The following is a 25,977-nucleotide window of genomic DNA, read 5'->3' on the forward strand; positions in this document are numbered from 1 at the left end:
TATATGGTAAAAAAATACATTTTAATAAATAATAAAATAAAATTTAAAATTGATGGATAATAATAATTATATTTTAGCATTAGAAATATAATTTTGATTAGAGTTTGCACACACTGATGGATTAACCATTAAAGATTCTCATTATTATAAATACTTTTAATTTAGGACAGCTTTGCCTTACAATGTGAAGTGCCTTGAGGCAACTGCTGTGTTATTTGGTGTTATATAAATAAAACTGAACTGAATTGAATTTAACAAAAAAAAAAAATACATTAAGTGACAGCCTAATAAATGTATTAGGTCATCTATATGTGAGATTTTTGTTATTTCTTTTAAATGAAAACACCGACTTTGTTCCTTTAGAAATCTGAGGACTCTTAATTTAGTATTTTGAAGCACAGATCAAAGAATGTGATACTGTTACAAGTTTCAGGGTTTAAAACAAAGGGATACTCAGATCTCTTTTATAGAATGACTTGTGCATAACATTTTTAATGCCTTCTGAATACTTTTTCTTATTTTCGGTAATAATACTTAATCACTATCTTGTTTTCATGTTTTCACATTCACCTTTTTTTAATCTTGTAATCTTTATGTAGTTCCTGTTGATTTGATGCCTAAATTCAGCAATGCACATTGCCATATAAATTTTTGAAGTTTTGAATTATCATTATCATTAGTACTAGTAGTATTTCTTGCACTATATCATATTGTGTAAGAACTTCTTGTCACCAGTTCCTTGTGTATACATATTCGACAATACTTGCTTCTTGCGCGGAGTTCAATTTGCATGTTATGTGTGCTAACACGTCATCATCAACCCAGCAACTCTAAGGAAGGAAGACAACATAACAATAAATACAATTCATCAAACACAGAATGACTTAGCATGGTTAACTAATTTACTTTTCAGCGGCAATCTTTGACACTACAAACTAGACATACCCATTCAGAATATTTTAACATATATTTTGTATTACTCACATTATGAAATAATATATCCTTATATTGCGCTTCATTTTTAAAATATTAATAGCAAAGTGAGTGCCAGTTATACATACAGTCTATAAGAGCATATAAATACTCCTAATACCCCGTTATTTTACATGTGGTTTATTACTCTGCAACCATGTAGTTTAATATTTTGATAGATTTTGTACATATTTTCTATCTTTAAGTTTCAATTCAAGTCAGTAAGATTACACTCAAGTTATTTATTTAGTGGGAAATGAGAACACAAACCACAGTGAGTAAAGTGAACACTGAGTCTTTATTGATTGAGCAGAGTTCAGTGGTTGAGAAAAACGAAAAACATTGGGTCACTGTAAGAACATTGGACTGGTAGTGCTAACAAAAGAATCAATACTGTTTACACAGCATGCTCACAAACAGAAAGTACTTATTGCACAGATAGATTGATTCTACCTTTGGTTTTTGTCCTCTGGTTGTTATCTATTCACCTGTTTTTTCAAGTTAAAAAGCAGTTGGTCGGATAAACATCCGAACAGTTTTCAGGCTGTAATTTGCTGGTTTGTATGTCACCCACACAACTCCATTCTCAGTTCCATGTGGGATGTTTGTTTTGGGGTCATATGTGCCTTTATAATAAATACCGTTTAAATTAGCTGACTGGCAGTTATTGTACCACCACCCACCCCCATAAATCTCTGCACAATTATGCTCCGATCTATCGTTATCTTTGTCGAAGGTGCTGAATTTCATTCCATTGTGGGATAAATCCGATGCTTTTGGCATTAATAGAGCATCCCCAGCATCCCCGCTGTATGTGGAGACATGCAGCGGGTACCCCTCCTCCTCTGATCCTACCCGTATAGTGTACTCTGCACTGGCTACAGCACCTTCCCAGTCCTCCAGTTCAACTTTCAGCATAGTCTCACTTTCATTACTTAGCAAGTGGAGGTTCTGGTTGCCTAACCAAAACTCGCCTTTGCCCTGAGTGTCCACTGATCCAAACCCATTGCGGTATTCAACCCAGCTGCGGTTGAAGCTGAGTGCACCACTCTCTCGCTGCTGGACTAACAACCACCCTCCCATAATACCCTCCTGCTGGCAGTAAACATCCACTACAGCCTCAGAGTCGGTGCCGCCAGGTTTGATCTTAAACAGGCCATTTGTTTCCCCATTCAGATGGTTCTGGTAGATTTCGACGCAATCTGTAAACAGAGAGGGGCATACCGCAAACCGCGAGTTAGCGTGGACTGGCTAAAACGGACACTTCACCGACAAAAGCTAAACTTGCTGGCAGTCGATTCTTCATCTCCTGATCTCTATGCTAAACACTCTTTTGTGGCAAATAAGCCTGTGGCTAGCAGGAGGGATGTGGGTGGTGATATTTTCAGGATTTTTGGAGAGTTTGGTTAATCGCTAATCAGGAATTTGTTAATTGGTAAACTATAGATGAGAAATATGTTTTTATCAAATGTATTATATGGGAAATCTTAAAATATTTAAACTCCAGAAACAAACAACAAAAAATGCTGTATTCACTTATCATTTTGGTACATAGGGCTAGCTAGCAAGCTATCTGATGCTAAAGCATGCTATCTAGCTAATCATTTTCTTCTTGGCTTTGTATATTTTACTCCAGGTCAGTTTCAGTACCTTTTCCTACATAATCCGCCTGACGTTCGATTCGTGATGCGACCTTCACACTCCTGGCGTGAAAATCAGGAACATCATCTTCTGTATTGTCAGTCAGAAACGCGCCAAGGTCGAGCCCGACATCAGAGTCGAATGGATCGCTAAACCCAGTTTTGGTATTTCCAGAGACGCTGCCCTTAGTGCTGCTGAGATGTACGGTCTTGGTGGAGCCAGTAGAAGAAGATGAAGATGTATGGCTGAGAGAGGGGAACAAGGAGCTTATCCCACCCTTGGTGAAGCCTCCTGTCACCTGGCATCCGGGTCCTCCTTCTATCACCTCCTCTGTCCTTTCCACTGGCCCATCGCTTGTATGAACCACAGTTGTTCGGGTTCTCTTGGTGCAGGAGGTGGTTTTGGTGGACACATGACTTGTACTGGGTTGGCCGAGGCTATGCGACCCTCCACCCAAACCAAACGTGTCCGCGTCGCCACGACCACTAATCTCAGTGATAGATTTAGATGATGTGGAAGAAGTGGACGATGAAGATGAGGAGGATGAGGATGTAGACGAAGAGAAGGAAGTACCTGGGAGCTTGGAAACAGTTGCTGGGGATGAGCTAGAGCCTTCCTCTTCCAGGACCAAATGGACAGTCCTCACCTAGAAAAAGAAAAGCGAAAAAAACTCTTAAGGAATATTGGTTCAGTGAAAGTTCTTTTTTTATACAAATATAGAGCAATATTAACAGAATTTGATCAAATGATAGATCCTGCTCAAGAGGGAGAATGGTTACCAACTTCCGGAAGGTCAGTAACTCAATAGCTGCTTCTTGCTTGAGAAGTCCCTGACATTTTTTTCGTGGCGCCATAACAATTCCCAATAAATGTTTGTGAAACATAAAAGCCTAAAGTTTCCAAACATACAGTACAGTTAACCAAATAAGAACCACAAACCAAAAGGAATCAAATTTTAGGGTATTTAAAATTAAATTGAATTGAACTAAATGCTGTCAAACGTTTTAAAAAGACTAAACTGTCAATAACAAATGTCAGTTAATATCAAAATTTGATATGTCTGCTTCCTCTGGGTCTTAGAACTCCACTAGTGGGCAATCCAAGGGGACAAAAAGTGCTCCAAAGTAGCATAAAACAATCAAACACTAGCTCACTAGTGCAAGATGTAAACAATGGGAAGCATTTACTTAAGATTTTCATCAATCACTGCATCACCGCTTAGAGTTAAGATTAACATTTTAGCCACATGGTAAAGATGCGTAGTTTTAGAAATGAGGCGCTTAGCTTTCAGAGAATGTCAACTAAAGGCAACTTTGGCCTTCTCTCTCTCCTATTATAAGATTTCCATTTGAAGTACATGAAAACGCCATATTAATAGTTATTTTTGAATATACCTCTAAACCTGAAAAGTTACCAGCAACATAATGGTTGTTAAGAGATGAAATCTAAGTGTGACGGCTCTCTTACATCAGGGAACTGGTCTGGAGTCTGCTGTCCTGCTGCTCCGTTAACGGCCCTGGATTTTAAGTTGCTATCCACAACCATGTCCCTTAGCGGCCTGCTCTTCATCACGTACAGCGTCCCCACAGTCTCGACATTCTGGGGTGCCTGGGAGTCTAACTGCTGGACCTGGAAAGACAGACAGAAAGAGAAATTCACAACCTAATGTTGAGAAAAATTCAATTGTCAGAAGAATGACAAACACAAATCTTACACAAAAATATATTTTTATTAATTCTGAAAAAAATGAATATAAAAATGGTCACAACTAAATATTTTGACTTTTTAACAAATATAACTTTTTCTGTATCTTTGAATTTATTACCTTTCAAAAAACAGCCAATAAAAACATTTTTTCTCAATGATGTTTTGGCTTGGTGGGATGAGCAGGTGACCATATCCTGTACGATTAGAGTGGCCGACCCGGGTTTGAGTCCGACCCGCAACCCTTTAAACTTTAAACCACTTTTAACAGATGTGAAGTAATAACTTTATTTTGGTGACAAAAGTAATGGTAAACTGCAAATGGGTGAAAACTGTGAAGACTCATTGCCAGTTATAGCAAATTATTAAAGTTCTTCATGTCAAGGGTGGCACAAGTTATTAAGTTTTGGGGGCAATTACAGTTCTGCATAGAGCCATGTAGGTTTGGGTAGCTTTTAAAAATACTTCTTTTTCCATTTAAAAATAGGAAAGAGAATTTTTTTCCGAGGTTATCTCTATTGGTCAATAAAATGGGACAGATATGCAAAAACCTAAGAAATTGTGAGAGGTGAAATTACTTGGACTTAAAATGTATTTAAAACAGCAGATTACTCGAGATAGCTGGTGTTTCACTGTATGCAAACCCCACAATTAGTTATTTATTGACTCACTCTGCTGATTGGCACTTTAATGAACTTGTTTATAATTTATTCACCCTTAACTGGGTGGATAGATGTGGTCGCTTGAATTCTCACCTGTTTAGTCAAGGTGACATAGCTTTCCGTGTCCACCTGGTACTCAGAGTAGCTTGCACAGGATCCTTTGCAGGAACGAAGTTTCATATCAATATCCACCTGAAAGAGGAGATCAAGTTTTTTTTTTTTTAAAAAATGTGAAACTCAAGAGTAAAAAAAATTGTAAAACTAGCTTGTAAAAAAGTTTTAAATATATGTGAACAAATTCAAATTCTGCCATTGTAACATATCTTTACAATAAAAAACAATAATTTACTGCTTCTCACTGTTACACAGGTGCCATAAAAAGATTTTACTTTAGTTAATCTGATCTTTTGATTAATTAATATTCAGAGTTTTGTCAGAAGTTGAGCTACATTCGCAGTACAAATCTGAATATATCCATGTGTAGATATTTATTATACTGATTGATGTTGATTTATCGTGTCCTGTCTTCTTTCCCTCACCCCAACTGGTCACGGCAGATGGATGTCCCTCCCTGAACTTGGTTCTGCTGTTTCTTCCTGTTAAAAGGGAGTTCTTCCTTCCTACTGTATTATTCTAAGGTCTTTACCTTACAGCATAAAGCAACTAGAGGTGACTGTTGTTGTGATTTGGCGCTGGCTAAGTGCTTTTTAAAATGTTCTTATTTTCTTTCTTCTAGACTTCTGAAACCTGTGGCTTCACTACTGTAGGTTACAGGCATTTCAATGTTTTTGCATAGTCAACTATCCTCAGTACTTTAATTTTTTTCTTCTCTAGTGCTTTTGTAAATACTTTTAAGGATGTTCTTGTCATGTTTTTTATGCAAACATGTATTTTTGACTGTGCTGGCTTGGTATACCTCCAGTCTCTGCATCTCTGTGACCTGGTCTTTGACCTGATCCCTCAGGGCTGCCAGGATAGTCATCTGTTTGTCGATTTTAATCTTCATGTCTGTGATCCTCTGACGAAGAGTCTGGGCCAATTCAAAGTAGTTGTTGTCGCTGCCTAGTAGAAGAAAACAGGAAACATTTAGTGTAATAAATGGATGGATTAATTCTTACTTTTGTTTAAATGCATTTTGTCAGCTGTCCAGAGATGGGAGGGTTCTGCTGGATATAAATAATTGAGATAATATAGGGAATAAAACAACATGATGGCTTCCACAAACTGGTGCGCACTCCCATGTCCCATTTCTTTCTGCTAAATATCTTTTAAATATGACTGTGTACACCTTTAAAGCTGCATGTTAGGGTTGCACTTTTGATCAGTTTATGCAGATATTTATTTAACTGTGAAACAACTTCCAGGTATCCTATAACCACCTAGACTGGGTTCCTGTAACTATTAAACTCTTGACTGGGAAACAGAAGAAGTGCACAAAGCCACACTAACCAGCGTCAGTGGTTAGCTTTTCTTTCAAGTAGTTGTAGGTCTGTTTTGACACCGTATCAGCGGAGCGATGTTTGGCCTTGTTTTGATCCAGCAGGCTGCGGATTTTCTCGATCTTCTTCAGCATATTGTAATCGTATTTCTCCATCAGACCCTGGATCCTGCAGCCTGATGGACATTTAGGGCCCTAATGGATGACCAAAGAGAAGACATAATTATTCCTTATTTCTGTGTCACATGAAAATCAGAGTCATTTCAATATAGAACAACAGGTTGTTCTAATAATTGGCAGTACAACCAGAGGCACAAAAGCTCCAGTCTGGCCCGGATGGTACATTCTGTAGTGTATTTTCACAATTCTTCCTACCCATAAAGACCTCCCTCATGGTCATTCACAATATACCATTTATTATAGATTTCTGTCATTTTAAGCATTAATTATTGCAATCGGCTCGTGCTGACAGATTTCCTTCCCTTATTATAGCAGCATTTCTTTACCATATATAAACACTAAGACATAATTTTGAAATCTTATTGATTAAGTACATAGTTAGACTTTTGCACTGACAGAAACTGGAATTTCACCAGTCCAGCTTTCTTGTAAACATTGAATCTTAAAATTGCACACATTCATTGAGGTCAATAAGAACTTTGCCTAGCTTGAGCTCTGAGAGACAACAGAGAATCTGCATACCCATTCGACGTCTGTGCAGAAAGGCCATTCCTTCTCAGTGGCACATTTTTCACTTCTGGTGCCGTGCTCCACCGGACGAGATCCCCTGGGATCAACCTGGGCCTAGACAAAGACAAGAAAGTCAACATTGTTTTAGTTAAGGAAGAAAACATAGCTATTGTCTCTGGTTGTTCTTGGTGTACAATGGATTTTTGAGGGGTGACTATTCACATATAGTTGCAAGCAAAGAGTCTTTGTGACAGAGCAGCTATTTTAGTCCATTTGGTCTACAACAAGGACTTTTACAATGAAACCCTACTTAAACAAAACCCTGGTTAAAGGCTTGGTGATACATTCTGAACTTCTTTAATAAATCTAATTAAAAATCTTAAAAACAGATGCTGCACATCAAACATGTACATTATAACACGTATAACCAATTTCGATTGAACTGCTCAAATTAGGAGGTGTTTCTTTGGAATAATATTAGTGACCAAAAATACTTAAATTGTTTGCTTCTTACCCACAAATAAAGATTTTATTAATAATATTTATAAAGTAAAATCCACAATTACAAATTTATTTATTGAAAAATTTATTTTGAAATGTACTCAATTTTATACTGTTATTAGTACATAATTATTTTTCTTATCATCCTCCTAGGACCCTGGGGTGGCTGTGGCTCAGGTGGTAGAGCAGATCAACTACTGATTGGAAGGTTGGTGGTTTGATTCCTGGCTGCCCCAGTCTGCATGCAAATTATCCTTGGGCAAGATACTAACCCCAAGTTGCCCTCCGATGCGTTCATCGGAGTGTGACTGTGTGTGAATGCTTATTAGTTGCACTTGAGTTTAGAAGTGCTTGTATGAATGGGTGAATGAGGCATGTTGTATGCAGTGCTTTGAGTACTCCGGGAGAGTAGAAAAGCGCCATATAAGTCTGTCCATTTACCTGACGTCCACATATGTGGACATCACATTTTGGGTTATTTAGACCAAAATACTCGATTTTGCTCTACAAGGGCCTGATATTCACTTACGAGGACATTATACTGCTACTGTTCTAAGGAAATATTAAATGAATATCCTCATATGTGGCTCTCATTTTTTTAGAGAAAAAAAATCAGGTAATCCTATGTTTTTACATCTGGCCCCAATATGCTCAAATATCAAAGATAAATTGAAATGCATGCCGTGGAAAAGTTCGGGTCTTAGGAGGTTAAATATTACATATGAAAATTTTAGGTCAGTGGTAGTTAATCAGTCTGCAGTATTTAAATAACTGGCTTTAAATAATATATATAAAAACTGTAAGTATAAATGAAGCTCTGTTTTGTTAAGTCTGCTAAGTTACACATCCTTTATTTGAATTCTTCAAACAGCTAAAGATAGTAACAGTTTCTTTGATTGATCAGTATTCAGCATTCTGCTCAAGCCAACGTCCACAACTTCTAAATCTTTTGTTACTATATTCATATAAATCAATAATAATAATAATAATTACCAGAAATATATCTAATAAACTTAGGTAGTAAAATAAAAGAGTAAATAATGAATAAGACAGTGCGCTCGACATCTTTATAAATAGAACAGCCAAATTCTATGTTCATGTATTCATATCAGTAAATAATAAACATATGAGTGATCAGTAAATACATAATTATTCTTGTTATTTATTAAACAACACATAATATACAGTAAAATGACAAAAAAAATAAAAATTGAGCGCCACATCTTTGTAAAATTATTTAAAAGCATCAGAGAAACTCACCAGTGTTGAGGACACACATATCAGACACAAAAGGAAACAGAGTCGCTCCATCGTTGCTGTTTCTGTGTGAAGAGTTGTTGCTGAATGATTTTCTAACGCTGCTCTCTGATCATTTGAAGCCTCCAGGTTCAGTTTCACAAACCGGTGAGTCATCAGCAAACACTGGTCAGGTCAGATCAGAGTTGAGCAACAGCTTCTAATCGATGTGTTTGTTGTACTGTGTGTATCTTTACTCAAACATGATGCATTCAAACATACACACACACACACACACACACACACACACACTAAAGTCAAACATGCTGCCTACTCAGTTCGGTTGCAGCAGGATTTCCTGTCAGTTCCTGTACATTTTGCACCAACCAAATAGTGACAAACACCAACGACACTAACATTGACTCAACTGAACTCAATCAGAAAAGGGCAACAAAAACATTAGAGGATTTTAAAATGATGGAATAGTTTCGATTTACTCCCATTTTACAGCATTACCGTGGGTTTTGTTAAAATATAAATGAATCTCTCCGTATTAATATTACATGCGTCAGAAAAATGTCATTTATTTACCACCTTTCAATACAAAGATTACAAAGCGCTTCACAAAAAAATACCAGAGAATAAAAAAGTTAACTACACACAGGTAAAAAAAAAAATGCCATGATAAAATGTATAACAATTTTTAAATAACAATAATGATTTAGCTTCTCAAGTTAAGGTGTATGTGTATAAGCCGCTTAGCTAAAGCTTCATATTTACATTCTCTTTCTAAGGTAAACCACGAGGTAAATGTATATAAAATCAATCTAATCATAAATACTTCGTCACCAAAGACTTTATATTAAAAATGGTTGGTGTCTCCAGATCTGAAAAGTCCTTTCTTTTTCATGTGTATATGCTGCTCCTTTGTTGGCATTCACGCTATGAAGCTTGAGTGTGTTGTGGAAGTTTTCCACTTAAATAAAGCTTGCAGACGAGCGGTGAGCGGTAGCTAACATTCTTTAATCCAAGCACACAAAGACAACATACAAACAAGCTTGATGAAGTCCCCCATGACCGCGGGACAGACGGTCAGCAGACTTCTCCCTGAGCCTAGCATGGCTCTCAGTTAAATACCTTCTCCAGGAACAAAAGGCAGTACACAGCTGTTTTACACCTCAAGGTTCACACTCCCTTGCTACTTCCCAGAGTCCTCCAAGAGATGAAAGACTGGTCCTCTGGAGTTCCTGTTTTCCCCCAACATCCTTGCTACACCCCCTACCATTTGTCTTAAGTATGAGTGTCAGACATGTTAATACAATAACATAATGTGATTAATACCTAAGTGAAAGAAATTCCTATACAATCCCACCCTTAACCGTGACATGAGGGATATGGAAGGATTGACTGAGGCGCAGACGCAAACTATGACTAGAAGAGAACGCTTCAAGAGGACCACTGAGAAGCAGGGACCATCTGCAGGACAACAGACAAACGACACTGGGCTTCCAAAGGATTGTCATGAGGAGATTTTGAACAGCAAAATCTTAAAATAAAATGAAAGAGTTTTGTCGTTGACGCTGAGGAAGACAACTAAGGTGTACGACGTGCTCTGCCTTAAATCTACAGCCGCGTTGGAACAGAAATCAAGGGATGAAGAGAGCATGCCAAGCTCCAAAAGTGACAGCGCAAGGAAGATCAGCGTTGGAATTATGACTCTGTAAATGGCACAGACACCAGGAGCCATGACTGTGACTGAGACTGACCACCTAATGCTGTTTCACTTTGCCATGCAAAGTACTTTGACACTCTGGAGAAGACCTTTCCTCTGTATCATTGTTGTTTCCATTTGCATGTGAGAGCTTAGATTGTGGGGAAGATTAAAGATGAACAAAGGGTGGTGGGAGAACAGTGAAGTGAGGATACAAAGTGTGAAACTCCTTTAAGTGTACAATAATGTTGATGTGATATACAGAATGTCAGGAAAGAAATTCTGGTTTTAATGTGATTCTTGATTTAAGAATCAAAGGGTGGGATTGTATAGGAATTTCTTTCACTTAGGTATTAATCACATTATGTTATTGTATTAACATGTCTGACACTCATACTTAAGACAAATGGTAGGGGGTGTAGCAAGGATGTTGGGGGGAAACAGGAACTCCAGAGGACCAGTCTTTCATCTCTTGGAGGACTCTGGGAAGTAGCAAGGGAGTGTGAACCTTGAGGTGTGAAACAGCTGTGTACTGCCTTTTGTTCCTGGAGAAGGTATTTAACTGAGAGCCATGCTAGGCTCAGGGAGAACTCTGCTGACCGTCTGTCCCGCGGTCATGGGGGACTTCATCAAGCTTGGTTGTATGTTGTCTTTGTGTGCTTGGATTAAAGAATGTTAGCTACCGCTCACCGCTCGTCTGCAGGCTTTATTTAAGTGGAAAAACTTCCACAACAAGTGGATGTAGCCACCATTGCTTTTACACATCAACATGACGCTTTTAGCTGCACCTATGTTGGATTTTTAGACCCAGACGTTACGTTTTCTGGATAAAAGTGTGGAGTGCTAAGTTAGCAGCTTGGTCCTTATGAACTGAACAGGTCAAATGCAGAGATGCATATCAGCTAATTACTGCTTAGCATCACAAAATAAAACTTTCAATCAGAAGAACTGAAGCACAAATCTATTTGTACCATAGGATACTACTTTATTTATAAAGTGGTTTTAAAAACAACAACCCCCCTGACCAAAGTGCTGCACATTAACACCAAATATAAAAGAGAAATTCAGGCCAGAAGGTAAAATATTGTTGTAGAAGTTAATGAATAAAGGAGCACATAAAAAGTACCACACAGCAGGCCACAATATTAAAAAAACACGCCAACAGAGTGGAGAGAACCAGTTAAATGACTAGAACTAGGGGATGAGAGCTAGCTAGATTATGGAGTTTTCATTGGATGAGTTTGTTACCTCGCCTTCGTGGGATAAAATAGTGAAGTGCAGGAAAGCGGATTTGCTCATTATTGCTAGTTTTTATGATGTTCAACTGTCCTATAGCGCCCGTAAAGCGGAGGTTAAGGACGCTTTGTGTGCAGGGCTGGTGGAGCGAGGCATCCTTCCTGCCCCGAAGGCAGCTGTTGAGCAGCCTGGCGGCGGAGGAGTGGAGGTGGCTCCGGAGGCTGAGCCCTATTTGAGTAGGATGCCAGGACGTGGCGGGAGAGCTGTGTGCGCTGCAAAGAAGGCGAGGGCAGCTCAAAAGCTGTGCCAACTGAAAAGTGCAAGCAACGATGTAAATAAAACGATCACTCAACTTGCAACACTGTGCACTCTGGGTCCTTTTGTCACAGTGTGCAGTACAGCACCAGTCAAAGGGGTTCCACTACACACTTTGGTGTAGTACAGCATCACATCCAAATGACAGCCATCATAATGTTGTGTTGCAGATACCTCAGAACTCAGGAGTGACATCATTACAGAATTAGTGTGTTATTACTAGAAATTAAGCATAATTCTTTGATAGATAGAGTCTGATCAGCACTCAGCATATGGCTTAAAAATTCACAACATTGGCAGTGCAGATTAAAGGTTTACACTTTTACAAAATTCTTGGATTGTAAACTCATGTATGCTCAGTGTTGGGGAGTAATGGAATACAAGTACCGCCGTTACGTATTTAAAATATAAAATATGAGTAACTGTATTCCGTTACAGTTACCGTTTAAAAAGGTGGTATTTAGAATACAATTACTTTGTTGAAATAAATGGATTACACGGCGGTACTTTCCTGTTTCATATTGTGGCGGGTCAGGACTGTTTGGGTTTTGTTTGACAGCTACGTTCTGTTGTTCCAGGCGGCAGCGTTGCGGTTGCCATGGATACAAGGCGACGCTCTCTCTTTGCGTGTTTCCTGGTAAGAGATTTTGTTGTTGTGCTAAGCTAATAGGCAGAATGCTACAAGCATAGCTCTAAAGAATGTAGCCTCATGGGCAGTGTAGTCCGTGTTGCAGGGAGAATGGACTGCCATACTTGTTATGTGTCTGTGAGCAAGAGGAGGGAGAAAAAGGCGAGTGGAAAAATACGAGCTGTCATCAAGCAAAAACGGGAGCTGGAAGCATGTAAATATAATAATAACCACTGCAGCCAAGAAGAGTGCCTGACGAGCCCAGTTGTAAGTAAGCTATTAAGACTCGACTGTACACTGTGTTCGTGTTTTCCTCTGAAACAATAAGTTCAGTTGGAGCAGCCTTTCAACGCCTCTCTCTGTCTCTCGCTAGCAAAGTTGACCCAGACAACAAAGTAAAGCTAGTTTTCGGCTACGAGCCCAACAGGGAACCAGAGTCAGAGGTCCCTTTACTACGGCTCGGAGCCGCGGACCTTCAGTAATAGTAATAAATCACAGCAATAGTACATTCATGTAGTTGTAAAAAGCATGATAATATATTAAGTAATCCAAAGTATTCAGAATATGTTACTCTCTTTGAGTAACGTAACGGAATACGTTACAAAATACATTTTGGGGCATGTATTCTGTAATGGAATACATTTTAAAAGTAACCTTCCCAACACTGTGTATACTGGTCTGCTCTGACTTGCAGAGTAGTATGTGGGGAGGGTGTGAATCCCTGGAGAGAGACTGCCAAAAATATCCAAATAGATGAGAGGTAATGGGTTAATAAGTCGAACCCATTGAGGCACAAATATGTTGACCACAGCGAAGAGCGAGAATTCAAGAGGGTAAAAAAAAGTCCCTGAATTTTATTTAGTTCCATCATCACTGGCACTTCATTAAAAAAAAAATTGAAATTACATAAAGGCTCACAATCTGAAGGTAAACAGATAAAGCACCCAGCACAGGTTTGAATGCTGGTAACAGTGTTGGCCACTTGCGTAGGTTGACACATAGGCTGTACAAAGATTTACAAAGTCTAAATCAGACGTTAAAATGTGAAGTTTATATCACGTTAAAAACATGCACATTGCAAGAAATCCAGTGGCAGCACAGTTTGGGTTACAGCAGATATCACACTGGAGTAAAGGTAGGAAAGCATTGTCTCTGCAACTAGGAGAAGAATAAATTTATAAGGATAGGTGACCAATAGTTGCTTTGAATTACATCGCAAGGCCAACCATCTACAAGTAGTTGTGGCAACTCTCAGACAGATTGCAATCTGCAGTTATTTGGAAACCTCTGCCAATCAATCGGAGTCAGTCTGTGTCAATGAGCGCAATGAGTTTCCTTAATTAGAGATACATGACTTAAAACAGGGCAAGTTGATGCCCATTTTGATCAACAGCAGTTTTTTTCTTTTTAATTTTCTCTATTATCTATATTATTAATTACTCTGACAACTACAGTGAGGTAGACGTACTGAGAGTCTAGTGTGGTGAAAGTATGATTGTAACTCACTACTTGACGATCAATATCCAGTCTGTAGCTTACCAATGAAAACTATGACATCCAGACAAAAGATAGTTTCTTAGTTCTTTGGTTTTAATGTTGACTTTTATTCCCAAAATAGTTTCTTTTTTTTGCATTTCATTTTTTTCATCCTTTTCATTTTGGGACAAATCCCCAATTTAATATATTAATCTGTAAAAAAATTAAAAAAAAAATACAAAATACAAAACTGCCCCACACTATAATTTTAAAAGCATTTTATCATTTAAAGACCAAGGCAGCGAGTTTCTCTCTAACATTCCTCCGTCTCATTTTACACGAAAAACAACTAAAACAGCTACAATTAAAGTTTAAAATGGGGTGAAGCTGAGTCAACGTAATCTCATCTCAGCAGTCATCCCTGTTTGTCCTCCTAATCTGCGGCTGCTTCCACTAAAACATCAGATTCAGTCTCTACTTTTTCTTGTTGTGAGTTAATCTGTGATTTGTGAGGTGCTGCAGGAGCCTGAAGCGCTTCTTGCAGAGTTCACACTCAAACGGCCTTTCATCGGTGTGGGTGCGCATGTGCTTTGTGAGATTCCCACTGTGGTTGAACTGCTTCCCACACTCGTTGCACGCGAAGGGTTTTTCCCCCGAGTGGATCATCTGGTGTTTCTTCATATTCATGATCTGGGAAAAGCACTTTCCACACTGAGAGCAGCGATGCGGTTTTTCTGCTGACTCAGCGCACCCGTGATTGGCTAACTCCTCCTGATCTCTAAATTCCCGCCCGCACAGGGAACACCGTAGTGGTTTCTCCTCATGAGCGGACAGGTGTGTTTTCAACGTGGACGGGTGACAATAACCTTTCCCACATTTTTCACACTTGTATGGTTTCTCCCCTGTGTGGCCCCGCTCATGGAATATCAGGTGCTGCTGCAGCCGGAAACTTTTGTCGCAGTGTGAGCAGTGAAAGCGCTTCTCCCCGGTGTGTATCATTTGGTGCTTCTTCAAGTTGCTCCTGATACTGAAGGCCTTGGGGCAGAGTCTGCACTTGAAGGGCTGCTCTCCAGTGTGGGTGTGGATGTGTGATGCCAGCGATTCCTGCAGTCTAAACTTCTTTGCGCAAAGCTGACATTGGTACGGTTTCTCCCCTGTGTGGATTCGCTCGTGCTTCCTCAGTTTGTAAAGCTGTTTGAAGCTTTTGCCACAGTGGCTGCAGTTGTGAGGTCTCTCCTCAGAGTGGCTCAACATGTGTATTCTGAGGTCCCCGCGCCTGGCACAGGTCTTGCCGCACTGGTCGCATTTATAAGGTTTCTCCCCTGTGTGGATCAGCATGTGCTCCTTCAGAGTTCCTTCCCTGCCAAACTGCTTCCCACAGACCTCACAGTGGTAAGACTTCTCCCCAGTGTGCGTGAGGAGATGCTGCCGCAGCGTGTACAGCACGTAGAAGCTCTTATTGCATTGTGTGCAGGTGTGAGGCCTCTCTCGTTGAACCTCATTACTCTCTTTGCCCTCGTGACTTTCACCGTTCTCTTTGTGACAGAGCTTATGCAGCTTCAGCCCGCGTTTAGTTTCAAATGTTAGAATGCACCTGCTGCATGAGAACGTCTCCTGCTTCAGCTGGTCTGAATCGTCTGTGGGTTTTGTTCTGCAGTTGTGCCGCTGGTGTCGGAGGACGTTGCTCTTCCTTGTGAAGGACTTCCCACAGTGCTGACAGCGGTGGTGTCGGGGTTCAGACGCAGCATCGTGTTGGTTCTGTGTTTGGTTTTCATTGGTTGAAGACACACAAGAAGGAGCTGCAAGGAAGAGGAAAGAAGGAAGTGATGATTACAAGTCACAATGCTCAAAATTATTCCATTAGCGTGTTGAAAACGATGTTTAGAAGAGAAGCTTGAAGGATGTAAAAAAAAAATTATCTTTTTATTACAATCAATCTGCTTTTATAACAAGACTAATAAGACTAAAAGACCTTTTGACCTATGGCCTTGAAGCATTACATACTAAAATAGCATGTTTACCCATAAGATGAAATCTTTGGGTTCTATAAGCTGTAAAAACTTGAAATTTGAAGGTATTTTCATGCTGTTTGCAATTTGCGAACCTTTATGCCATCTTTGTGACATCGTAAGGCATTGTGTTGAAAGAGTGCTTTGTACAGTGCTCTCCATGCCCTTTTATAATACATATACATATACTCAATATGGTTTCTTTAAATCTTTTTTCAAGGTCAACTTTGATGTTGAGGGTGCCAAGTTTGTGGACGATCCAGAAAAAATTGTGGGTATTGTAAAGCTTTCACTGATTTTTACATTTGCTGTGACCTTGACATGATTTTCACCAAAACTGAATCAGCTCGAGCTATTGTTGGACCTGAGAACTCCTAGCAGATGCAACAGGGTCTTGCACTAAGTTTATAATACTCAAGCTAATACCAATACTACTCGTACTACTACAACTAATCATAATGATACTAATTATTATCATCATCATCATTATTATTTTTTATTATTATTACAACAATAACAACAACAACAACAAGTAGGGCTGGGAAATATGAGAAAAATCTAATGTTCAAATACCCCCCCCCAAACATGCTCTGAATGTGAACAATTGGGCTTACTACAAATAAACCCAACTGATGTTTTTTTTACCTGCACATGTGAGATTTGGTACACACATGTAACATCACAGGATGCACAAAAAACCCTACAAAAACCAAACCTTTTGTAGCCATGCTGTAAAGCTAACAATTTAGGAGGGAATTGTGGAAATAATATCATTTAGAAATAATGAAATTTCTAGGTTTTACTTTCTTACTTTAAAGATTTGATCTGATCAGCGTCATATTACATATATATTACTCAGTCTAATGCAAAGACCTCACTGATGATAAATTGGAAAACTTTTGAGTTTTTATTGAAGAGCGTGTCTCTTGCTCCACTGGGAAATTTGTAACTCACACATATGTCGTCCAGTACGGCCCAAACGTCTCACGTTTGATGAAGACCTGAACATCTACTCAGCAGTATCTAATAGTCACAGTGCCACCAAGAGGCAACAGAGCAGTAGTGCAAAGCTAAAATATTGTCAGCAAAGCCTTAAAAAACTTTCTGGTGAAAATTTTAAGTTTTAATTGAATAATTAAAAAATTACTAAAACACTAGTTATTAAACATTCACCTCCAGACTCGGGCTCGGGGGTTTCTGCATCTTCAGCTTCCTCTGCTTCAGTGTCCTGCTGTGCCGTCTCTGCTCTGTCTGATAAAGCATCTTCTTCCTGACTTTGCTGTGACATTGCATCCATTTCCTCCTCTGAACTGGCGCCCAGTGCGGCTGTTTCGAGGGACTCTGATAGTTCACAACACTGTATGAGGCACGTCATCCCTTTGGTGCCGCTGCTGTTCTCCTGAAACACTAACATTTTGCCATCAGTCCGAGCAAGCTCTTCAGGTTTGTTTTCCACCAAAATGTTGTTTTTATTTTCTTCTTCTTCTTTATACAAATGAATCTCTGCTCCGACTCCGCTGTCCTGCCAGACTGGGTGCAGCTCCAGCTTTGAGCCCTCGTACTCTCTCCCCAACTGCTCGTCCTCCTCTTTCAGCTTGAGCTGCAAGCTGCTGTGATTGTTGTCACTGTTCAGCACTGGAGTTTTCATGCAGTCCACCAAAGAGACAGACAGCTCCCTCAGAGTGAGGACTGGAAGGTCACCAGACGGGGCTGAAAGGATGATAAGAAGAGGAAGACACAGAAAACTGATGGATTATTTGCTGACCTCTTCAGGGTTTACTGTTTGAACTTTACTTTAAAAGGAGGCTGAAATAATTTGTTCACATACAGATATGAGCAGTGAGCAAAAACCTTAAACTATTTTGAAATTCAGCCAATCGCCTGTTCACAGGGCTTTAAAATAGACTCCAGGATGGTGGCCAAGTTTTAAAACTTTTTATAAAACAGATAAAAATCTATGCATTACTTCACATTTTTCCAAAGTCTCTTCAGACTCTATTTCTCAGAAACAGCAGTTTGACAACAGGGCAACATTTGTTACATATGTAACCAGAGAAGACCTCTAAAGAATCATCAGCTATGCATGAAGCTTCAGGCTCATGTGAGTTCAGTCTCTCTCTCTGAGTGGTCATTGTATATGTAAATCTAGACAAAAAAAAGTTTAATTCATGTGAATGCGGATTTTAGCAGATGACTATTTTGCCATAAAAGAAAGAAAAGGCTGGTTTACATTAGTCTTTGTGGGCAGCGTCACAGTTTTATGCCCAAGAAGTAATCTGACCGAACAGTAAAATCCTGGTGTGCCTGTAACTGTGGAACATCACTGTAGGAAATTAAGAACATCAAAGCAGGTCCTCATGCTGGTACTGATTTGTGGAGCTTGACAGCATGATAAAAATAATACTAGGAGGTGGGACTCACCATACATCCCACGATACGATATTATCACAATACTTAACGCACGATACGATATTATTGCAATTTTTAAAATATTTTGCGATATTCAGATTCTGTACATAAAGGTAAACTTTATCAATATTCATTTTATCTAATATCAAAGTCTCGCACTCAGTCTTTCTCTCATTTCAGTTTTATTGTTGACAAACTGAACGGTTTGTATTACAGTCTAGTCCAACTTAACTGAATGCAACCATCTGGTACAATTATAGCTATTCTGAACTTTGCAGTTTATGAAAACTATGCAGCCCATTCAGCAACTGAAGAATTTGAAAGTAAATTAAAACAAAATATAATTTTACATTAAATAAAAAAGTTTTAAACTTAATTAAAATAAAACATGTCTTAAATTAAAATAATGTTTATTGCTGCCAAAAAAAAAGTTAAACACATTTGGACAGTGAAGGAATGTCAGGATTCTTGCTCAGAAAAAGGATCAACATGCTCTGAAGTCAGAGTCCACAAAAACTTTTTTTGTAACAAAATATCGATTTCTGCTGTCCCTGTATCGATACATTATTAGCAATCAAAATATCACGATACTACACAGTATCGATTTTTTCCCCCACCCCTAAATAATACTAGTGATAAAAGCAGTCAGCCCAGACAAAAGAAAGGCTGCGTTAGAGCTACCAGCCGAGTGGAGGCCAGTAGCTGTGCAGTTTGTTTTTGGCATTACTAGTGAGTAGTTTGCTTTGTTTAACCATCTCATTGTTATTTTAGCATGTTTCTGTTGGTTACTGACTTTCAGCTTAGCCATTTTTTGTTTTTTTGACTATAGTAATAAAAGCATATTATTTATACAAACTACTGTGTTTGACTTGTTTCTTTTCCCAGCTCTAATTGTTGTTGACTCCCTCATTCCCTTGCCCTTGTTTGCATACATGATGAGGGTATCTAAGCCTGTGACCAGCACTGTAAGATGTAGGAAGTAACGATGCTGATCTTGTGTTTCTGAATGCTGCTCACCTTCAGGCTCTGGCCTCGGGACCCCCAGAGTCTTCATACAGTCCACCAGGCAGACAGTGAGCTGCTTGCAGCCCAGCACGGACAGACTGCTGACCGACTCCATGATCGCCCGTCAAGAGACCTGAAAGACAGTCAGGTTCAGCATGTTTTGAGCTTTTCTTGAATATAAATATTTTTTGGTGCAGGCCAAAGTTAATTTTGTCAGTACCAAAAGAAAACCCACCAAAACCCAAATAAAAATATTTTAACTAGTAATTAATTATGTGGGGATTTGTTTACGCAAGTTTAAGAATGTGTCGGTTTATCAAATAGCCCAATAAAATTACCATTTAAGTGGAAATCTCTAACATAGATGCTCTGCCTTTATTGAATGGGACTAATTGTGCTTATGTGTGCAGTCAACCACCAAAAGCCCAGGACAGCAGTAACTTAAACAACCACTTATTACATTTAAGCCTCTTTGCCACTGGTAGCTACTTGACCCCGGTTCCAAGCGAGCTGAGTCGAGCCAAAAATGTGATGCAACCAGGCTCCATGCCACTGGTTGGATGAGTCATAAGAGTGACGCCTCCGGAAGAATCACACTCCTCATTTTTGAAACACAGCAACGAGGGAAATGGCTGCACACAAACCAACACTGTGGTCCAATGATGAGGTGCAGAGGTTTACCATCAGCTTAGCAGCAGGTATACCATCGCCTCGATATCCTCAACATAACAATGTGTTGTGTTGCTTTGCATTGACATCACAGGACTTTTGGGACGAATGCTATAACTAATCCTCCCACAGTGAGGTTTAACACCCAGTGTTAAAGGTAAACAACCAAAACCAAGCAGACTTCCTGCTGAAGCATAATTCAGGCTTAACGCCATGTCTATTCATCCATTGTATTCAACATGGCAGCTTCCACAAACCACCAGCCACTGATACGCATTTCAAGTTTATGAGAATGCATCAGGAAGACTAATTAATGCATGTTTATGACTACAAAACTCTTTTTTTCTATAAAACCAAAAAATAATCACTGACAGCTCCTTTACAATGTCAGTGCAACAGGCACAAAAACATGCAAATATTTAACATCTTCGTCAATAAGAAACGTAAAACATTAACAATCCATCAATAAATATTAATAAAAATGACGGTGTTTCGGTGTCACAGTTTATACTGTTTTTATCTGTTTTAGCTTGAGGCACTGCTCTGCTTTACGCTTCCCGAGTATCTTGGTAAGGTTTACTTTACAATAGCCCCAGCTTTAGTTTCCAATTCAGTGCTTGACGTGGCTTTGCGAACTAATTTTCTCCCCTTTAGTTAGCAATTTGAGGCTAACTGTAGCCCTGCTCCTGTTTTAGTAGTTTTACAGCACAGACACAAACTTCATGTCTGATATCCTGCTCTCCTTACACCGAGCACAAGAGGAAATCCCCGAGCACACAGGGTGAACTCACCAGAAGGAGTTTAGTCCGCTTTCTCCCCGGCCTAACTCCCGAGCTAAACCGCTCGTGCAGCCCGATTTCCGCTTCGTGTAAACATGAATAAACTTCCACCATCAATTTCTACTTTTGACATGCAGAGCTGCACTCTCCTCTGTTTATAATCTCATCAGGAAAAGAAACTGTGAAGAAGGACACCCGGAAACAACATGAGAAAGAAGTCCGAAACGTGTTTGGTGTGTTTTTCCAGATTTACACGAAGAACGGGATGTGCGACCAATGAGCTTTGAGGAAGGGAGGAGAAGGCGGGCTCTTGTGTAGAACTGTAGCCAATCACAGCATGGAGGGAGTTCAAACAGAAGGGTCGCGGCTCAGGACAAAATTGATATGAACGCCTTTCTTTACCCTGGTCTGTAACAGTGATTGGTCTGATAGTTCAGATTATTTCAGGCGCTGTTCATTTTATCAGCTTTAATTTTAAAATTTCACATAATTTTCAACAGTGTTTCAGTCTAATTACCACAATAAATTATTTTAATTAGTTTATTTGGGCTTTGTTTTGTCATTGCATATTTGTCACATTTCATGTCTCAAGTGTTCTATTAAACAAAGAAAACCCAAGTAAATACAAAATGCAGATTTTTAAAGGATTTAATTTATTAATGGGGAAAAGAATATCAAAAGCTGATCCTATATGAAAAATTAACTGAGTCCCCCAAACTTAATAACTGGTTGTGCCACACTTGGCAGCAAGAACTGCAATCAACTGTTTGTGATAACAAGCAATGTGTCTTTTGCCTCACTGTGAAAAACCCACCCACTTGAGATGTCAAACCATCTCCATTCATCCATATATTATCTTCTGCTTACCCTCATCAGGGCGAGAGGCACGGTTCACCCTGGACAGGTGCACACACACACACACACACATAAAACATTAGTTTCATTAGTTTCACTCATTTCATTATACATTAGTTAATGTATAATCATAAAACAAGGATTATACATTAACATAAAACTGTTGTCGAAATTCACCAGAGAAACACACACACACATGAAGAGAGGGAGAGTATGCATTGTATGCAAATGGCTATCAAACAGCCATCATAATTCGTCATACATTGAGATGAGGACAAATCAACAACTGACAATGACTAATTAATATTAAAATCTGTAACACAATGTTATTGTTTGGAGTTTAGTCTGTTACTGTTACTATTTTTACCATTTCTTTTTGGAGCAACTGTAACCCACATTATTTCTTTAGGGATTAATAAAGTATTCTGATTCTGATTGTTTCAGGATGACCTGCCATTATCCAATGACACATCTGCTTACCTGCATCTTTTGCTCGTTTCTCCTCCTTTTCTTTTCTCTGTTTTCTAAACTGAGCACCTGATGACTTTGAACTTTTCTTGTCTATCTTCCATTGGTTTTAATTTTGGACTGCAGTATGAACACAAATCCTCCAACTCGAGGATCACCACAACATAACCTAATAGACCTACACTTTAGTTCACAGATTCACTTTGTCTAAGGTGTATTTCTGGGATTTCACACAACCCAGGATTCAAATCATGAATACATAATGGGCTTGGATTTACAACATTATGAACCTCTTTCCACGGGTTGTGTGTGAGACATTAAATCATCAAAATATAAATTTTAAATTGTTATTGATCCCTTTACCCCGAGTCCTAAAGTGTATATTTATTTTCTTACTCTTCTTATATATATTGTTTGTTTACTTGCACTGCTGTACTTGGAGCCTCGTCCTCTCGTCTCTCTCTATAGTGTACTGCATGCAGCGGAGATGATCAATAAAGTTTACTTTGACTTCAGCAGCAAGCAGGCGCACCGAGGGCTCTCACGCTCACCTTTCGCGTACAGAATTTCGGAAAAACATCGGTGCAAATTATAAGTCCCCCGCCGCCCCGCCCTCTCCTCCCTGCACCTCGCAAACGGAGGGCGCCTTTACTCCCAGCAAATGGGCGATAGAAAACCGATCGGTGCCTATGCCATTCCCAATATGCGCTGGTTGATGTCGGGGCAGCATGAGTACAAGCATTTTTTTTTTTTTTTTTGCCGATGCCCGCGAGACCGCCCCGGGCAACCGCCCGTGTCGCCCGTATCAAAAACCGCTACTGACCATCCACACCCACCAACTAACCTGACCCACTTACTGCATGTCTTTGGACCTTGGGAGGAAGCACAGACCCACACAGGAGAACATGCAAACTGTGGACTAGTGAAATTTCTCTTTCTGGTAGTTGAAAGAAGTTAAATAAATAACACATTTAATCACTAATTTATTTATTTATTTTTACAATGCATCTCAGTTGTTTTTACACCATAAACAAAAAGCTGCTTTGAGTTTAATTTTGCAAGAATAAAATACGCAGAATTACAGAAAAAAATTCTAATAACTCATTGTGCAAGCTGTCCTGTAATTTTGTTTGTTTGTTCTTTACTGTGAAACCACTGTAAAAAAAAATGTATATCTATATTTTACCCAGCTTAGATTATGGGATTGAATTAACTGCAGATGCTAAACAAAGTGTGAAAAGTGCCATCATTACTCTGAATTTGTTTGACAGTATACACTGCGTTATGGTGGTAAGCAGCATGACTGAAGAGGAAACTGAGCGATGACCCAGTGCAGAGCAGTTGTGTCTCTTTGTGTGTCTGTTTGTGTCTTTGAAACTAAAAAGAGTCAATTTCAGCTTCTACAGCCAGTTATAAAAAAATGGCCCTTCTGGAAAATTACAAAGAAAAAGAGCAACGAGGATAATGTGCACAGTCCTGCTGTGTGATGAGCTCACTGAGCTATTTCTAAATCAGAAAAAATATCTCTCCTGTTACCTCCTCCGCTAGCACAGATATTTTCACACTTTTATAACTGTTGCTACAATTTTCTGAGTGTATGTGTGTGTTTTTAATAATGTGGGGATTAGAGAAATATTTTGCTGCTATTGTTCATGGTCATCATAATTACCATTGCAGTAATAACATTAATAACATAATCTACAGCGTTGATATTGTATTCAGATGTTTAAACATATTGGCACCCAATTAGCCTTTATTACAGGTGCAGTTATAACCACTTTAAACTGTTGAGTTGAATTTATAATCTTACATGCTTTTGAATGCTTGTTATAATCTTAAATGTGTATGTGCTGATCCTGTTGCATTATAGAAGAAAGGCCTAACTCTGAGCACGCTGTATACCGAAGTAGACAGGAAGTGCAGGCTTTTGAGCGTGTCTGTGAAAGTGAAACTAACCAGAGAGCATTTAAGGTCGACACACACACACACACACACACACACACTTACACAGCAGTTAGACTCAGGGGTAGGTGAAGCTTCAAATGATATTTTGTAAAAGCTTGCAACTGCAAAATTGTGCCTGCAAGAGGACAGTTTGTTGCAGAATGTGTGCCTGATGTTCCAGACGATAAGCGAGCGTCTGGCAGCGACAGGAAGACACCTGGCATGGAGACGAGGCGATGTTCTTTTCAAACTGTGTTAAAAGTCATTGTGATTTTGATTTGACGTATGCATGTATTGTATCTGATGATGCATGAGGGGGCGTTATAAATTTCCTTGATGGTATAAAAACAACTGCTTGCGTATTGTTAGACAGAGATCGATGCTGTCTGCGTACAGTGATCATCTCTCCACACGTGTGTTCATTAAAATCATCGTTTGACTCCACCCGGCCGGATCAGTGTTGTTATTTTGGAATTCCTCCTGTATCCCTCCTCAATATTTGAACCCTAACAACAGGCACGTGCGGGGGGGGGGCTAGAGGGGCTTGAGCACCCGCCCCTTTCCTGATGGGTGCCCAAAGTGCCCTTTTGTTGAGGCAACTTTTTTAAAATTCTTTTTTTTTTTTAAATGTGTGTGTTCGTGCGGAGTCCTGTCTGTGCCCCTAAACAATAATATTTAACTATTAATCACAGTTTTGCTAAATAAAAGGATCTGGCTTGCATCAGTCACATGATCACATTTAACCAATGATCGCCCTTGACGGCAGAACGCGCAGGTTACGAGCCGGGAACGAGCTCACAAAGAGCACGCGCATTTTTTGCAGTCCGGAGCTGTAGGAGAAACACAAGTTAACTCAGAGACACAGACTGATGCGACAAAATCAGTAAGTAGGTGTACAGCGTACACTGTAGTGTATAACACACAGGAGTGTTAGCTTATTACGTACACGTTGGTAAGTTCTCTTGTGGCAACTGACGAACTGAAACAAATGAGCGTGCTGCATGTGCAACAGCACGACAAACATTACCTGTCCTTTTATTAACTGCACAAGTAGTGCTGGTCATAGCTGCTGGCTACCTGTGTATGGCTGTCATGGGTCTGTAGCTCTGTCACCATTTTAGGGAACATATTTAGTTTTAAAGTAAGTTTCCGGGCTTTTCCTGCCTTTCTGGAGGGATTATATTTCACTAAAAAATGATCTAATATGCATGTCCACATAATTATGCATTAAAATTATAATATATTAAACAAACACACGCTGTATTTTAAAGAACATACATTAAGAAGCAGATTATATTAGATTTATATTTTAAATAAGACAAAATTTGGATTTTACAGCAGTAAAATTATTGTATCTCTACAGTTTAAAAATGTAATAAGCTTTGCCCTGCACAGAGTGGATCGTGAAACAAATGGAATCATCATAATGACATTATTTCATATTTATTACTTGCCCCTCCTCATTGCTTTATTATTGTAGCTCTAGTAATAAATAATAATGTAAGGATTCTGGATCAGCACAGTGATGCCCATAGTATATACAGTATTCTGAAGAAGGTCTAAAATGTCCCTGTGTGTGCTTGCATGTGTTTGTTTTATGTATATGGATTTTTTTAAAAATTATTACTC

General features: G+C 39.2%; 2 protein-coding genes and 1 long non-coding RNA gene across 3 annotated transcripts in view; all 3 read right to left on the reverse strand.

Moving 5' to 3' along the window:
* The window catches only part of LOC146523110 (uncharacterized), a 116,745-nt gene that overhangs the window by 78,517 nt on the left and 12,251 nt on the right, over positions 1 to 25,977 (reverse strand). The gene's annotated exons all lie outside the window — the stretch shown is intronic.
* On the reverse strand, positions 1,252 to 9,036 carry fga (fibrinogen alpha chain). Its single transcript, XM_085154639.1, has 8 exons — positions 8,869 to 9,036; positions 7,120 to 7,221; positions 6,429 to 6,612; positions 5,896 to 6,041; positions 5,073 to 5,171; positions 4,081 to 4,242; positions 2,623 to 3,259; positions 1,252 to 2,174 (listed from the first exon to the last, which is right to left on the reverse strand). The coding sequence occupies exons 1-8, from the start codon at positions 9,019 to 9,021 to the stop codon at positions 1,474 to 1,476; spliced, it is 2,184 nt and encodes a 727-aa protein (XP_085010765.1). The 5' UTR covers positions 9,022 to 9,036; the 3' UTR covers positions 1,252 to 1,473.
* LOC146523116 (uncharacterized) lies at positions 13,570 to 21,310 on the reverse strand. Its single transcript, XM_085154643.1, has 4 exons — positions 21,094 to 21,310; positions 19,646 to 19,766; positions 17,393 to 17,929; positions 13,570 to 16,009 (listed from the first exon to the last, which is right to left on the reverse strand). Exons 2-4 carry the CDS (start codon positions 19,746 to 19,748, stop codon positions 14,685 to 14,687), a joined length of 1,965 nt encoding a protein of 654 aa, XP_085010769.1. The 5' UTR covers positions 19,749 to 19,766; positions 21,094 to 21,310; the 3' UTR covers positions 13,570 to 14,684.

Source organism: Neolamprologus multifasciatus, chromosome 3, assembly GCF_963576455.1.
Source record: "Neolamprologus multifasciatus chromosome 3, fNeoMul1.2, whole genome shotgun sequence".
In the NCBI taxonomy this organism is placed as follows: domain Eukaryota; kingdom Metazoa; phylum Chordata; class Actinopteri; order Cichliformes; family Cichlidae; genus Neolamprologus; species Neolamprologus multifasciatus.

Coding starts and splice junctions, on each gene's coding strand:
- fga (XM_085154639.1), bottom strand. CDS start 9,021: ATGACTCACCGGTTTGTGAAACTGAACCTGGAGGCTTCAAATGATCAG. Junction 6,613..7,119: donor TCTGCACAGACGTCGAATGG/GTATGCAGATTC, acceptor GTCATCCATTAG/GGCCCTAAATGTCCATCAGG. Junction 3,260..4,080: donor CTCCAGACCAGTTCCCTGAT/GTAAGAGAGCCG, acceptor TTCTTTTTCTAG/GTGAGGACTGTCCATTTGGT.
- LOC146523116 (XM_085154643.1), bottom strand. CDS start 19,748: ATGGAGTCGGTCAGCAGTCTGTCCGTGCTGGGCTGCAAGCAGCTCACT. Junction 17,930..19,645: donor CCCGAGGCCAGAGCCTGAAG/GTGAGCAGCATT, acceptor TCATCCTTTCAG/CCCCGTCTGGTGACCTTCCA. Junction 16,010..17,392: donor CCCCGAGCCCGAGTCTGGAG/GTGAATGTTTAA, acceptor TCTTCCTTGCAG/CTCCTTCTTGTGTGTCTTCA.